The sequence below is a fragment of the Poecile atricapillus genome, chromosome 4, assembly GCF_030490865.1.
Source record: "Poecile atricapillus isolate bPoeAtr1 chromosome 4, bPoeAtr1.hap1, whole genome shotgun sequence".
Taxonomy (NCBI): domain Eukaryota; kingdom Metazoa; phylum Chordata; class Aves; order Passeriformes; family Paridae; genus Poecile; species Poecile atricapillus.
Window position 1 is genome coordinate 50,617,359 of NC_081252.1, and position 17,112 is coordinate 50,634,470.

Sequence of the window (17,112 nt, forward strand, 5' to 3'; positions counted from 1 at the left end):
GTATGATTTTAAAACAAAACAAAAAACTTCATCAAGTCAAAAGCATTGTACAAAATGTGTCATTCTTATTTTTCAATAACTGATTTATAAGTAATTCACTAAAATCAGGACAACAACATCGTCATAACCAAAGACAAAAAAGCCTACTGAGTGACAGTTTTTGTTCATTTGTGTTTGAAATGTTTTCAAGATGAAAGAACATGAATCAAAAATATTTTTACTGACCTTCTAATAATCATGGAAAATCACATTATAAAAATAATTTGCAATTGTTTATTAAAATCACTTTCATTGTTCTTTCTAGTGTGCTATTTACTGTAGATTGCTTAAATACATTGTTCTGTAGCATTCTTAAACAATTGCAGAGTAACCTCTTACATAAATATAAAAAACCAAAACTACTAGGACTAATCTAAGGGAAAAAAAAAATTAAGTGGTTTTTTGCCAAATTTGTACATTTTTTATGCCACACGTTTTTCACTTCCCTCCTTCAATTAGAGGAATATATGTACACACACACACACACACACACACATATATATATATATACACGTATATATATGTAATGCATACTAATGTGATTTCTTCAACATACTGTTTGTCAGCAGTGTCTTCAGTTAGCTCTGTTGAAGACTGTGGACTTTATCATTATGAAATGGCACTAGTCAGCTAACCTAAAAAAAAAATGCATCTGTATCAGCATTACATTATATCAGTGTGGTGTGCTGGGCTCATGGTTATTGTTATCACCATGCCAGTTGTCATTATTGATTTGGAACTCATGTATGTACCTAATTTTTGACTGGCAGAAGTAAGTCAGAGAATCCAAACGGCTCACCCAGCTGGGAGACAGGTGATGCTGCATTATCTGCTGCCATGGATGAACAATATTGAGTTGGTAGACTTGAAACCTTTGCCAACCATTCGCCGGCAAGATGAAGATGATGAAGATTCTTTGAAAGACAGAGAAATGATGGTGAACAGTAGACGATGGCTGCGAGGAGAAGGCTGGGGATCACCACAGGCTACAGCTATGGTTCTGAACAATCTGATGTACATGACTGCAAAGGTAAAATTAATTACTTTGGTGCTTACCTTGTTTCAATGGGTTGTTCTGTTTAGGATGCAAGAAAACACTGTTCAGAGATACTATGTCACCAAGCTTTCAAGAGTTACTCATCATGTTTGTGGAGGTGCTTTGTGTACCCAAACTATACCCTATGGTTTTAAGGTATTTGAAGAAATATGTAATATGTAACATAAATGTTACTGTAATTGTTATATATAGTAACAGTATATAACTAATGGTTTGCAATATAGATGTCTAGCTGGATAGAGAATACCAAACTGCCTGTATACTTATGATCTCAAAGTGGAGTTTTGGACCTTGTCTTGATTGACTCTCCTTCTTCCTGTCTTAGCTACTTCGAGCAGAGAAGAAACATTACTCACATGCAATGCTCCTGACAGTTCTTATTAACTGTTATTGTATGAGAATCCTACTGATGAGAGCTCATGTTTTGAACTACTAAAAGTTCTTGTCAGTGTATGTGGTCCATGGAGTTTTATTCAGTACTGTCAGCAACGAGTGGGTCTCTGTTAAATTTCACAGAATTGCTAGAGATGAAAGGGAGCTCTGGAGATCATCAGGACCAACCCCCTTGCCAAGGCAGGGTCACTCTGAGCCTGTTACACAGGAACTTGTCAAGGTTCCAGAGGAGGCTTCACAACCTCCCTCAGAAGCCTATTCCTGTGCTCTGCCACCCTCAATGGAAAGAAATTCTTCTTCATATTGAGGTTGAACTTCTTGTGTTTCAGTGTATGCCCACTGCTATTTGTCCTATTACTGGTCACTACCAAAAAGAGTCTGACACCATCCTCTTGGCCTTTGAGATATTAATATGCATTAATAAGACGCCCTTTAGTCTTTTCTAGACTAAAAAGGCCCAGCTTCCTCAGTCTAATGTATTATATATTAATAAAATATATAGCATGTCCACATATCTTTAGATAAGTTTTTATACATTTATATCTATAAAAGAAAATAGCTATTTCCAGAATATGTTTTTAAAAATACTTGTGAAGGCATCACTCTGGAGCATTAAAAAGGCAACAGTTTCCCACAAACTGTTTCTTTTTTCTAGAGCCTGTTTCACTTGATCACTTCTGAGTACAGTGTTTTCTGATAGTTTTCAGGACACACATTTATTTTGTTTTCTAGTATGGTGATGAAGTGGCTTGGTCAGAGATAGAAAATGTCTGGACTACTTTGGCAGACAGCTGGCCAAAGAATCTGAAAATAATTTTGCACTTCTTGATCAGTATTTGTGGAGTGAACAGCGAACCCAGCCTTTTGCCTTATGTGAGTATGTACAGATCTCTCATTGGTGCTTATTGATGTTTTAAAAATTAGTAGTATGTCTAGCAGCAAAGATCACCAAACAAAAATGTGAGATAGGATTTATGGCATCAAAATCTCCACCCAGTATTTTATGACCACTAATGCTATGAACAAATCAAATTCAGTTCTTTTGTTTGCATTACTTTGGACATCTATGTCAAAATTACAGAATCAATTTGTCAATAAATTAAATAAATTAATTTGTCATTCATGGAATGGACTTCAGAAGGGAAATTAATGAGATATCTCACCTTAAAGATTGCTGAGGCTTCCTTAAGACAACTTATTGATTTGCTGAGGGTGATTAGTCTGAAACAGTCCACTAGCTGTCTTACCAGTTATGAGCTGTCAAAATTCAGGACTCTATGAAGACCACAGACCTTATTTAGTGGTTTAAATAAATTTATTAAATTTATTAAACTTATTTAAATATTAAAAAATATAAATATTTTTTATATTAATTTAATTTAAAAAATTAATATTTTAATTTAAAAAATTAAATATTTTAATTTATTAAACTTATTTAAATATTAAAAAATATAAAAGAGTTACTAAAATTCTACTTATGTCTTAGCATTTTATTTTCCTATGTCATAAAAAAGAAATCTTAAGATAGATTTAGATTTAGATTAAGAAAATAATCTTCGATAGCTAAACTTGGATTAACTTTATTATGAGTACACACTAAACAATTTTTCCCATGCTATAATTTAGTACATTCCTAAAAAGCAGACAGATAATACCAGGAAAATAAAGTACCAGTTATGCTCCGTAGAGCATCATTCTTTCATGACCAAGTATTATACCAAAAAATCCCCACCAACCATCCCAAGCACCATCAGAGCCAATATTATTTTATGTGAAAATGTAGGTGAGAGCACTGCAGGATAGCATGAAGAAAAATATGATAACTGCAGTAAAATAAATAGTATAGAACAAAACTGTGAAATATCAAAAAGAAATTACATCAGAATACATTCATTCCAATATTGATCTCAGGTGCTGCTAGAAGCTTTGTAAAAAAATCTTTTGCTTAAATAATTTTCAGAAGACATACTCTCAAGTTTTTTTGTCAGAAGACTGGAACTCAGATTTACTTTCTTACTGCTGTGATAGGTTTCCCATGCTTGCTGCTGTTGACAGCTGGAGAAGCAACTTTGGTTGCTTTTAGAACTAGACTAAGTTTCATGTATCCTCGCAGTGCAGGTAGATACTAATTGTAACAAGTTGTGGTATTCTAATCTCTTAGTATAAATATAAACATATATATATATATTTTAATTTTTTAATTTCAGGTGAAGAAAGTCATTGTTTATTTGGGTAGAGACAAAACAATGCAACTACTAGAAGAGCTGGTGAGTGAACTTCAGCTTACAGATCCTGTCAGTTCAGGAGTCACCCATATGGATAATCCACCTTATTATCGCATTACATCCAGTTACAAAATCCCTTCTGTCACTTCAGGTAAGCATTTACTGTCTCAACTAACTTCAACTGTTATTATTGTCAATTATAAACATGCTGCTATCAATCAGTTATTCTGCTGGGGTGCATTTGTAAATATTCAATAGGAGTGCAAGGTTCTGTTTCTAAAAATAATTTAAGCTCTGTTACAGACACAAACTGCATCCATAGGAACTGTTTCAAGAGGATTTAAGTTAATTTACTTGAGAAAATTTATATAGTAATTGTTAACAATAGATCAATTCATCAAAAAAAGCCCAAAGTGCTGAAAATACCAGAAGTGTCTACTTCATGCTTCAATCCAAGAACATACAGAGTAGTGTGGGGAAAAGTGGTTTTGCTTTAGTGGAGTATCCATCTGTCAAACTGAGCTGCAAAAGACTCAGATGGATGTGGGGAGGGTATCTAAGCAAGGCCTTAACTTTTGTGGTGCAAATTTGTCAATATTATGATGCAGCCTCGACCTATTATGTGGTGTAATCTGGATCACAAGGTGAATGCATTTGTACTTGTTCTTGAAAGTGTTTAAAAAATGTGAAAAAAATTCTGAGGCTCTTGTACTTAATGTAATTTAGAATAGCAAAGGCCGGAAAGGTACAAAATCGCTTCAAATTGTGGCTGTCAGTTCAGTGTGATGCTTTCAAATTTCTCCTAAAAGAAAATTTTTAAAAGCTTCACCACAGGCTATTAGGTTTTAATCCTTAATCTGTTTGTGGTTTGAATTAACTGCATAACAAAGTCCAGCTACATTTTACAGACTCCTATGAGGTGTGTAATACAGGAAAAAAGGCAATAGGTCGCTAGGTATGGCTTAAAAAACTTTCTGCTTAATTTACATTGAAGAGTTAGAGATTCCTGGAATAGATTATTTTTACTTTTTCCTGTTAGTAAAATTATGGTAGCAGCTCACAATCCTTTATTGCATGAGAAAGTAGTTTCTATGGCTCAGTTTGTATTTGTGCCAGTTGCTGTAGAATAAACCTGATTAGGGCTCTGGGCAAGGAGCAGTAAATAAGGGTGATGATGTAGTGCTTAAAACTGCTTTTCCTTTTTACTGACCAACCTTTCTCCTTGTCCATAAATCACAGGTACCACTTCTAGTAGCAATACAATGGTGGCTCCCACGGATGGCAACCCTGACAGTAAACACATGAAAGACAGTATTGAAGAGAAGTAAGTATCTCCTCAAAGAGCAGTTATTAGTTGAATTACAGGAATTCCTGCTAGGTACTATAAATACTCCCATCTCAGCAGCTCCAGGTATGTCTACATTGCAGGGATTACACTCCATGTAATGTCATGCATGTCAACAGAACTGGAATACTATTTGGGATTAACAGCAGCAGCCTCAATTGTAGTTTGAACTCGATTGCAGGTCAGGCATTGTATTGGTACAGCTATGTTGTTCGTGGTGCCTAAAGTAGCTACTATTACACTGGACTATGTATATGTTCACATAGGAGCAATTGTACTGTAAGGTGGGGTTGGTAAGACACTGGAGCACATTGCCCAGAGAAGTGGATGCCCCATCTCTGAAAGTGTTCAAGGCCAGGCTGGATAGGGCTCTGAGCAACCTGGTCTAGTGGAAGGTGTTTCTGCCCATGGCAGAGGGTTGGAACCAGATTATCTTTAAGGTCCCTTCCCACCCAAGTAATTCTGTGATTTTATGACTCACAAATTAGTTTATTACCTCATTGGAAATGAACAGTGCCTATGTATCGCAAGCTAGTTTATTTTCCCTGAGGTGTTTGGATGTCTGGTATCTGTGTCAAGATACCTTACAGCTGACTTTAAAACACATTTCTCCCCCCTAATTTTTGAGCTATTTAAACATAATCTTTTAGAGAAATTTGGCAGACACTGTTACAGAGGCTGGTGGAAAGCCAGCAGTTGATATAGACTTAGTCTGTGTACTTGGAGCTGTCATTTTGTGTTAACATGGATAGCTAACCTTCAAGTGAAAATGGCGTGGAGACTCTGTAATTAGCATGAGGAAAATGTGCCATTACTGTGGAGTAGCAACCATGCCGTAAGTTTGCATGTGAGTTTCTGATAACTTGTTGGAGAGCTTTAGTAATTACAGTTTGGATAAAATTTCCTAGTTGGACGGTTTCTTTTTTTCCCTAGGATAATTATGCCAATATAGTTAGAATAGTAAATACATTGGTAGAGGCAACGCCATTACTTAAATTAAATTGAGGTGAGCTGTGTGATAGTAAATCAGAGAAACCTGGAATGCGAGGTGTCATTCAGAATTCAGCCTGGCAAGGCACAGACAAGTACTTGGCTGCTCTGGGGGCTCAAGCTGAAGAGGCTTGTAAAGTAATGAAGGCAGTTTTGAAAGTTTCTATGAGTTGGCATATACTGTAGGGTTGTCTTAAACCTCCCCAGGTATATGATTCTTGATAACATGTACCCTGTACATCTTGGACTTGCCAGGAGGAGAGAATTTAGAAACTTAGGTAGAAATAGTTTGGAAATGGTGCTTTTAGCACTCTTAATTTCTCTGATTTTTTTATAGTTCGTCAGATTAGCAAGGTAGGATCTTGGACACTTGTGTGTGTACACATGCATATGTCTCTGCCAGATCACATACGGATTTCATTATTTTGTTCAAGAGTGAGGAGAACTTATGTAAAATGGTAACAAATATTTTAATGTGCTTAAATGTTAGTGAAAATGATGGAACAAAAATACAATTGGTAGTGGATAATCTCTTTGAATCCCCTTATCTGGTGTTGCTAGAGAAGGTACGTCTTACACAGCTGAGGTGCTGTGGCATCATGTTGATTATCCTTGTAAGATGAATGATTTTTTGTATAAGAGTTTTGCTGAAATACAGTTGTACTAAGAGACCACGATTAACATTTGTCATAGAATGTCAGTTACTAATTCTGCTTTCTTTGCACCTACAGCTATGCACACCTAGACATCTACAGCGGGTTGAACAGCAACTTAAACCGCCAGCACCACAGACTGGAATCTCGCTACAGCAGCAGCTCTGGAGGATCATATGAAGAGGAAAAAAGTAATATTCTTTTTTTTTAAAATGTTTCTATGAATAGCACGCAGAATTTTAACAAGTTAATACTTCTTCTGAAGGTTGTGGAACATAAAGAAATGAGCATTATCCGTGTTTTTTTCATAAACCTATTAAAAATCAGAGCTTTTTTATCTTCCTCTATCTTATTACTGCTATTTGAAGCCTAGCATACATTTGACTGCAATAAATATTCAAGGAAGATAATACGCTTTGTTCTTTTTGTTGTTCTCTGGAATGAGTTGTGAACATTTTCCTGAATGAAATGGTTTTACTCTATTTCTTGACAGTTAGGCACAAGAAACAGAGAAGAGCAGGATGAAGATGTGATTTAAAAAAAGGCAATGGAAAAGTAATTTTTTTAAAAAAAGAAAATTACAAGTAATTGCTCTTTTAAAGGATAGCATTCCTTGGCTTATTTAAAAAAAAGGGTACTAAACTTTTTGAAGCCATAGCAAAGGAAAATATAGCAAGGAAAAATGTTCTCTTTATGTACATCTAATTTCCAAGATGGTTTTGAAAAGGTGTTTTGGGTTATTTTTTGTGATCTATGTTTTATTTTTTTCTGAGATGCAGAGGTATGGAAAGAGGTAAAAATTTCTTCTGAAACTCCATTACAATTTTGGAAAGATTTCCTTAACAGAGGTTTATTAACTGTGGCTGCTTTTCTACCAGTGCCTAAGATACAAATCACCATGGCAATGCTAGGGAAAGACAAACAGGTCATGTAATCAGGCAAAAAGGAGGACAGTGGTCAGTCAGGTAGTAAATGATGTTTTACATTAGTGGGTTTTTTGTGCTTGTTCAGAGCAATTGTTTGACTGAAACTCTTGTTTCAGCTAACAGGTTGTTAGTAATTTAAATCATTTTGTACTTCACCTTGCATGGGATAATCAGATATATTTCTGTCGTGCTTGTGGTCCCACAGACTGGGATTTCACTCAATTTTTAATTGAGCGTAGATTTTACTTATGGTTGTTTGGGTATGTTACAGCACACAGTACAACACTGCCTTTTCCTTAATTTCCTTGTGTGACTGAACAACAGGAAGTAAACTTCTGCATTTTGAGCTTTAGATGTCAGTATGGAATTTATCCTATCCGTTTTTGGATTGAAGCAACATTATTGAGGCAACAAGAGTCCGTTAGAATCTTCTGGTGCGCTCCTCAATGACTGATTCTTTGCACACTGTGAAGGTTAAGTGAATATGTGGTTCTTCTTGCCTCTGTCAAGGAGGTGAAACCTAATGTCCTCTACAAAGATTGTTGCAAGGGCTGGACATACTAATGCAGAATCTGCTAAACTTTGGGTCAGTAACAGCTTAGTGGCTGGCTTCTGGTCAGCCAGAGTGCTTACAACTGCATGGATAGGCATTATCCAGAAAGACAGCTGCCGTGAATTTTGGATTTGTTTGCTGCTTGTGATAGCAACACTGAGTATCCTGAGCTGGATGATATTTTATATGTTCCATCAGTAAGAAGTTTGTTGCTTCCATTGGAGAGGGTGATAATGAGCTGATACATGTGTGAACATCTGAAACTTATACAGCTATACTTCCAAACAAAGCTGGTAGAATCAATGAAACATTGAACTCTTGAGGCAGTTTCCTTGTTTCTAATCTTGACTGATAGTTCTGAAGTCCAAAACAACTTTTAAACTAGGAAAGTATTTTGGTTAACACAGTATACTCTCATACCAAACTCCTGATGTTTTTCTTGCACTTTTGAAGCTTGCTTAATAAAAAACTAAATGTCTTTCTGTGCTTTCTTGACAAATCTACTGATTTTCTGAGCAGTAACTTTTATCAAGTCGTATTGGGCTATGCTGTTGTAAAAGTGGGAATTTCCAAGTTACCCATTAATCAGGCCAGCATTATCTTCCACACAGCACTAGTGGGGTTTTGCTGTGAGACCTATAAAAATGTGTTCTTGAGGAATACTTCCTCAGCCTATAATGAATGCTCTTCAAGATGAGTTCAGTTAAATCTTAGGACCTAGCCTTAATTAACTCCCTATCTGGTGCAAGGTTTGAAATTCAAGGAAATTACATCAGATCACTTTGTCTTTTATCATAGTTTTTATGAACTTATTCAATAACATCTTACTCTATTATGTGTGTAACTTCTGTAGAATCATGCTAGAAGAAGTAACCACTTTATTTCTTTTAAAAAACTGTGCCCAACTACTGCTTTTTACAGCTGGCTCCCCTTCCCCTCTCCTAGATCTCAGCTTTTCAAGAATTTAAAAATATTTCTTCAGAAGACTGTAACATACAGAAATATGCATTGTAATTATATTTATGGTTTAATTTTCTGTTGTGTTAGGTGATTCAATGCCTCTGTATTCCAACTGGCGGTTGAAGGTGATGGAGCACAATCAAGGAGAGCCTCTCCCTTTCCCACCTTCTGGAGGTTGCTGGTCACCACTGGTGGATTACTTGCCTGAAACTTCTCCTCCGGGCATGTCACTTCACAGGTAGCTGTTTGGCAGTTCCAGTGGCACTTCATTATGTTTTCATTTGTGTTTCACAGATACAGTAATTTGAAGATAGCAGATTAAAGGACAGTTGATAATACATTTGTTTTCTGTGGGTTTACTCACAGGTCTAGCAATTAGAGATTAATCAGCCTTTTAATGTGGAGGATTAAAGTGTTTCTGTTTTTATTATGAGCGTTCATCTTTTCCCTTATAACACAGCTTTGTGAATGGTTATAGACTGAAGACTACAATTTAGAAGCATATGAAGCTCTTTGCAGCTCTTCATTAAGTTCCTGTTACATTCTTCTAACATACTATTTTCTTTGTTTTAGATGCAATATAGCAGTGATTCTTTTGACTGATTTGATAGTTGACCACAGTGTAAAGGTGGAATGGGGAGGATACGTGCATCTTTTGCTTCATGCAATTTTTATAGGTAACTAACTTCTTACAGAAATACATATAGTAACCTGAGGGATTCTCAGCTGTTATTTTTGATATTTAAATTAAATATTGCCATTGTATTGAAATTCCAATAATTGGATAATATTTACAGTATTTTTAAAAATTCACTTAAATAGCTTTCAGCTTAATTAGTGTAATTAAGTTTTTTTTGGAGTTGTTTTAAGGCACTTTCTTTTGGAGTCACTTTAACCTCTGTAGAAGACACACTAAAATTCAGGTTTTTTCTTTCTGTTTCTAAGGGTAATAATTTTCATACAGAGCACAGATTTAAGTTCATACTTAAAATTCTTCTTAAGATTACTTTGTACTTCAGCCTTGCATGGGATTATCAGATATGTGTTAGTCTGATCAACAGTTTGTTAAACTGTATGCTGTTATTTCTATACTGAAGCACTGAAAAAATATTGTTTAGAGAATTCTATATCTGTTGTTTGGAAAAGTATAACAGATCAAGTTGAATACAGCTATTTTTTTAAATAATGTAATTCAGCATGCCCTTTGAATGTCAAAAAGCCTTGCTGTTTTCCTTTTGTGTTAGGTTTTGACCACGGTCACCCTGAAGTCTATGAGCATTGTAAACGACTACTTTTGCATCTACTGATAGTGATGGGCTCTGGCAGTAATGTCCAGTCTGTTGCTTCTGTGCTACTCAGAAACAGAGAGTTTAATGAGTCCAGGGTGCTCACTGTCAAGCAAATGACCCATTTAGATTACACTTTCACAGGTATGCTGTTGAGTTTTCTTCTTACAGGCATTATTAAGATTTCTGTTGTTTGTAATATATTCCTGAGGCCTTGGCATTAAAATGTATTTCTTTGGATTTTAATGAAGTCAGAATGAATAGGGTTCTTATTAGCACTTTGTGCTCAGTCGTCAAAGTAGGGAGCACAGTTGATATGATGAATAGTAGAGGAGATCAAAGAGGGAGTTCTATGTTTTGGAACTTTAATACAGCAGTTTTTATGATGCCTTTGAAAATAAAAACCAAGAAGATACATCTCTTTCTTGTTTATAGCAAGTTAAAATTTCCAGATTTTTTTCATCTGTGATTGCATTCTTTATTGGCTATCAGAATATTTTTTTAGATACTAGTTTTTAATATTCACCTTAATTTTACAATATTGTAGTTATACAGTACACTCTGTATTTCTATGCATCCCTTTATGAAGGGAATATTCTGATGGTGAGACTGTATTGTAGTTTCTATTGAAATAGTTTGGTTTTTTACCATTTAGTATTTCATGTTATTTCAGTAGGTGGCAGCATATTGCCATACAATTGCTTGTTCTCTTTTGGTCACACCAGCAATGGTTTTATTGCTTAGCAAAAGTAGACATCTGACTTGTGAATTACCTTCCTAATCTTTAAGGGCTTGTCTAAACATGACACAATAAAACAAAGATGTCTGAAAGAAACTAGAATAAGGTCAACATCAAACATTTCCAGCTGGGTATTAGGATAAGGTGTTTAAAGATATCTATGCCTAGCACAAGGTTGTACAAACTAATTTTAAATTTTATTTGAGCTGGCTAAGCTCAAATACCCAAGTCCAAACTCTGTGGTTCTATAGTGAAAACTTGTGATGTGTTAGTGAATCATAAGCTTATTTAAATACAAATGTTGTGGTCAAGGGCCCTGCCAGTTTTTCTTGATAGTTTACTTTCTCTCAGCCCTTCATAGATGGATAGAAGGGCAATGCGAGGAGTCATTTCAGTTGTATTTTATTGCCATGCGGTTCTTTTATACAGAAGAGAAAAATCTCCTTGCCACAAGATTAAACTAACTTCAGAGAAACTTTGTACAGCCACAGGGGCTCTGCTTAGTCCATTCACTAGATAATATGTAGTGTTCACTGATTTTGAGTACTGTCAGTTACACTGGGACTGGGTTTTAAGAAAAAAAATTATCTGCTTATTAGTAGGAAATAGTCTGTATATTTTTTTAATAAAGTTGAGATGCCTCAGAAGCTGATGAGTTTTTATACTATTAGTACAAAGCCAAGAATATTACAGGGGTTTTAAAAAGGGATCTTGCTGTTCCTAATTAAAGTTCATATAAGTCATATGAAGAATTTGCCTATATGAGACTTGTTGATTTCACTGAAATTATTGTATCCATTAATTTATTCTTTTTTAAGTGCTGTCATTACATTTACTAAGTTATTGATCTTTTTAGAGGGATATTTTTTCTTTTTATATACTTAATATTAACTGTCAACTTAAAAGTGCATGATCATGTTGTTTCAATTTCAGCAGGTGTTCATGATTTTATACCTGACTACCAGCCCTCCCCAATGACAGACTCAGGGCTTAGTTCAAGTTCTACCTCTTCTAGCATCAGTTTAGGAAATACGAGTTCTGCCATTTCTCAACTGCACACCACAATCCTCAATGAGGTTGACATTTCAGTAGAGCAGGATGAAAAAGTGAAAACTCTTATAGAATTTATTACCTCAAGGTAAGATTTCAGTTTTTATTTTTATCAAGACATACTTTGTGGAAAAATGGCAAACCTCTTACTATTTAGCATCATCTAGTCTAATTCTCTGTTTTATCACCAGTAAGTGTTTTCACATGATACAGATATAAAAAGCTCTAACTTTCCAACACTTTCAGAGAATTTTGACCACCCTTTCAAATCCTGACTGTTTAAAAGTATTTTGCTATGATTTATTCTGTATTAGGGCAGGAATACATTGAGATGATTAGGGAGCTGCAAGATTTGTGTGTGGATGAGGGCTTACCTAGTAGTAGAGCTGACTATTCAAAAATGAGGGATTTGTTGCAAAGGACATTGATAAAATCATCCACATTTTTGCAGTTTGTATGATAGTTTATATTAAGCTTTCAAGGTGGTGTAAATCTGAAATTCTACCTGTTTCTCCATGCTTTTGATACTTTTGCTTTACCTCATCCTAAATTTATAATAGTGTTGTTTATCAGTGGAAAGGAATTATGAAGAAAGGAGTTAGGAAGTGCATAATGGTGGTAGTTGTACTGGTGATTTTTTTAGAGAACTATTATACCAAAACTATACCAGAGAACATCTCTTCCATCTTCTTACCTAGTTATTTCAGTTGGAGCTGATACATTGCTTTTCACTTTGTCTTAACTTCTTGCATATTTTATAATATTGGTCAGTTGTCTAAATTCTTTCCAATTCGTGACTGCACTTTCTAGATGGTTTCTTTTATGTGGTACATAGTAGATTCTTTGCAATTAACCTTAATGTTTGAGTTTAATTTAAATAATATTAAGGAGAAAGGCTATGTTTTATATTCTGTTTACTCTAGTTTTATATTTTTTAGGAAAAGAGGCCCACTTTGGAATCATGAAGATGTTTCAGCCAAGAACCCTAGTATAAAGAGTGCTGAACAGTTAACTGTGTTTTTAAAGCATGTGGTATCTATATTTAAACAGTCTAGCTCAGGTATGTTAGAAAACAGACAATACATGATCAAATGTGCAAGACTGCAAACTAAATAAATGCTTTTTAATACTTATAAACATATAGGTTACTTATAAAATCACTCTAGATAATTACTGCTTCTAAATAAGAGTTTTCTTGTTTGTTGCACAATTCAGTTCATGTTTCTGTTATGACAGATTTAAATATAATCTTATAATTTCTTGTGAACACTTAATATTCAAATCATACAAGTTTTGTTGTCTGCAAGACTCTCTAGCATTAAATATTTGGAATACATGTTTGTATTCCTGTAAAGATTTTTGAGACTAATATCTCTTGAGAGAAATATAGAGGATGTGAGAATATTTTAAATTTAGGAATGACTTTGGCAATTTACTCTTCAGTAAATTCAAGTGGATTTTTTTTTTACAAAGCAGTGTTGCTGGAATATTTATTTGCCTTAATAGGAGGATATCAATTGGAACATCGTCTCAGTGAAGTTGCTTTGCAAACTGCGCTTTCGTGTTCCTCTCGCCATTATGCTGGGAGGTCCTTTCAGATTTTCAGGGCTCTGAAGCAGCCTCTCACTCCATCTACACTTTCTGATGTTCTCTCCAGACTAGTAGAAACTGTTGGAGATGCAGGAGAAGAAGCTCAGGTATTTGAAATTTTGTCCCCATTTAATTAGAAAGCTAAGTCTGCCTAAATGATGTGCATGCATTAGTTCAATGACGGCAAAATTTGAAAGCTTTGTTTTATTCAGTTGCTTTTTAAGTATTTCAAATATCAGCATAGTTTTAATCATGATACTTCCTGAATTTCACCTAATTAACTGAGGAAAAGTTGTGCAAATTCTTTTCTAGGAGCGATAGGCTCCTTCAGAGAGTTAGATACATCTGTTTCCCATAGACACCACTTCTTTCATTGTTAGAGAATACTGAGATCAGCCATTTAAGAAATGATTTGTTTTCTTTTGTTAAGAACTTTACCTGGTAAGGTGTTAACAGTCGTTCAACTTAGCATCACTGTACATCTTAAAGAGTGTATCTAATCTTTTAATATTGTAAAATGAGTCTGAATGACTTCATCCGTCAGTCCATCCTTAAAAACAATACAGACGAGAATTAATTCAGTAAATGCTTATAAATAAATTGAAGTTTTTCCTTGTCTTGAAGCTTTGCTGCTAACTTGAGCTGTCTCATGAGGATTGTGTTCTAATTGAAGCCTGAAATAGTTTTGTTACTGATACTGATTTTATATTTTTATATTGCTACTCAGTAGATTTTCTGTGATCTTCCTTGTGCATATTACATATTTTATAATGGCCTGTGGCTTTCCCCAGGGTTTCGTCATAGAGCTGCTTTTGACTTTAGAATCTGCTATTGATACATTGGCTGAAACCATGAAGCATTATGACCTGCTTTCTGCCCTTTCTCAGTGAGTTCTTTTATTAGTCAATCTTCATTATGCATTTTTGTGCATTTGAATTATTAAAAATCTGTATTATAAATTTAATGAAGTAATTTCTTGTCATCTTTGCAGAATAATTGTATCCATACAAGCAAAATTGCTTGCTCTGGTATGTTTTTATCATTCTGCCTCAAGCAAAACTTGTAAGAATCTAGATTTCCTGAAAAGGATATCTTACTGCCTTTCTGATTTACCCTCTTGGGTTCAATTTAATTTTGTAAAATGGTGTTCAAGGAGTTCCTTATAGCTCAGTTCTGAAATATTGCCAGTTATTCTTAAACTTCTTGAATTTAAAGGCTCTGCAAATGTTGGTCTGTCTTAGGCCTCAGGTTTGTTGTCCGTATATAAGAAGTGTTACTGAACAGTCTGAGTCATTTACGTGTCTCATTACAGTTTGAATGTTTACCTTGATGACTTTTTATCAAACTGAAGAAAGATCCCCAAATGTACAGACATCTGTATTTGTTTGATTTCCTCACAAAGTTTTTGAAAATGTTGAGATTTCTAGGAATACATTCAATTTCTCAGCATCAGAATAGGAAGGTGTTGGATTTCCTAGGTCAGATACCTCAGACAAATACATGGTAATAATTGTATCGATTCATTAATTTCTCTACTTTTATTACATCTTTAAATAAATTGGGATGCTATCACACATAATCTTTTACAGGCTATGGGCTAATTTTTCTGATTTTGCTGTAATTTTTATGGTGTTCTGGGATTTCTCTAACAGATTTGGTAGAAAAGATTACAGGATTCTGCAATCTTGTCCTTATGCCCTAAGGATATTTTAATAATAGATACATAAATCCTGTATTTACATGTATTATAATACTCTTAGAGTGATGAGCCAGACTGTTCACTGCATGTGTATGTGATTAGTGTAACATCTTTTTTCTTTATTCCCTTTTTCTAAACTATGTTATTAAAGGATTTTGCATGTAACAATATGTAATACTGCTTTTTATTTTAGAACCTCATACCATGAATCTGTAATGGGAAACAAGTATGCAGCTAATAGAAAAAGCACTGGACAGATAAATCTAAGCACAAGTCCCATTAATAGTGGCAGTTGTTTGGGATACTACAGCAACACAAGGAGTAATTCCTTGAGACTGAATTTAATCAGTGAGCGGAGAGGCGACCGGCGACGAAGCAACACACTGGATATAATGGATGGAAGGATAAATCATGGTGGAAGTTTGGCAAGGACTAGAAGCCTTTCCTCCCTGAGAGAGGGAGGGATGTATGATGTGCAGCCCACTACTGACCCTGTCAACTTGATGGCCACCATATTTTGGATTGCAGCTTCGTTGCTGGAGTCAGATTATGAGTATGAATACCTTCTGGCTCTCAAACTACTCAACAAGCTTCTTATTCACATGCCTCTGGATAAATCAGAGAGTCGGGAAAAGATAGAAAAGGTGCAGAATAAACTGAAATGGAATAACTTTCCAGGCCTTCAGCAGCTTTTTCTGAAAGGCTTTACTTCAGCCTCTACGCAAGAAATGACAGTTCATCTCCTCAGTAAACTCATCACAATTTCCCGGCATGCTTTGGTGGATCCTTCTCAGTTAGCAGGTATCTTTAGTAAATATGTGATAAAAATATATTTTTTCATCTAATTAAGTGGAGTCAAAATCAGTAGCAATTGTGCATTTGCCTTAAAGAAACACTTCCGTTAAATGCTTTCTGCAGTTGTCCATATTACACTGCTACATAGTGGGAATATGTTCCAGGCTATGATTATCTCACAAGCAAGATTGCATGTAAACTTTATGCACTGACTGTTTTTTGCAAGGAAGTTTTAAGAGCTGTGTATTTTTTTTTTTCTTGATCTTGTGCTAACCAGCTCAGTTAGAATTGTATACACATTTCTAGAAGCAATGTGATATAGTGCCTAGAACTGTCCAGTTTCATGGATAAGTTTTGCTTAATTTTTCCAGTGATGATTTTACTTTCATCATGCATTTTTATACCTAACACAGACATATTTATATACATTGTTCATACATACATACATACTTATGTATGTGTATATATAATTAGGTAAATGCATATGTATATATAAGTTATACATCTGTGTGAAAGTATGTGTCATGCTGTAAGAGTTTTAAATACAGGCTAATTCCACATTAAATTAAGTAATATGAAAAACCTTAAGGGCTCATATAACACTGTTTATGTATGTGTTTAGGATTTCCCCTAAACATCTTGTGCCTACTTCCTCATCTGATACAACATTTTGATAACCCAACTCAGTTTTGTAAAGAAACAGCTGACAGGATAGCAAAGGTATGTAATTTGTTGATTGGAGAAGTATGCAGGAGGATATATATACCAGCCTTGTTTCTGTATTTTTTTTGGGGTCCCTAATGTAATAGTCC

At 34.9% G+C, this 17,112-nt stretch overlaps 1 protein-coding gene across 12 annotated transcripts in view; it reads left to right on the plus strand.

Annotated features, from left to right (window-relative positions):
• The window catches only part of FRYL (FRY like transcription coactivator), a 161,085-nt gene that overhangs the window by 108,794 nt on the left and 35,179 nt on the right, over window positions 1-17,112 (plus strand). For 5 of the 12 annotated variants that reach the window (XM_058837376.1, XM_058837366.1, XM_058837369.1 and 2 more), the window contains 14 exons: window positions 810-1,069; window positions 2,222-2,362; window positions 3,697-3,865; window positions 4,954-5,038; window positions 6,781-6,893; window positions 9,229-9,379; window positions 9,715-9,818; window positions 10,386-10,571; window positions 12,100-12,304; window positions 13,155-13,276; window positions 13,690-13,913; window positions 14,598-14,692; window positions 15,699-16,306; window positions 16,923-17,020. In XM_058837376.1, the coding sequence (XP_058693359.1) occupies window positions 810-1,069; window positions 2,222-2,362; window positions 3,697-3,865; window positions 4,954-5,038; window positions 6,781-6,893; window positions 9,229-9,379; window positions 9,715-9,818; window positions 10,386-10,571; window positions 12,100-12,304; window positions 13,155-13,276; window positions 13,690-13,913; window positions 14,598-14,692; window positions 15,699-16,306; window positions 16,923-17,020 (2,561 nt within the window). The remainder of the gene's footprint in view (window positions 1-809; window positions 1,070-2,221; window positions 2,363-3,696; window positions 3,866-4,953; window positions 5,039-6,780; window positions 6,894-9,228; window positions 9,380-9,714; window positions 9,819-10,385; window positions 10,572-12,099; window positions 12,305-13,154; window positions 13,277-13,689; window positions 13,914-14,597; window positions 14,693-15,698; window positions 16,307-16,922; window positions 17,021-17,112) is intronic. The other 7 variants (XM_058837370.1, XM_058837373.1, XM_058837374.1 and 4 more) reach the window with 3 other exon arrangements.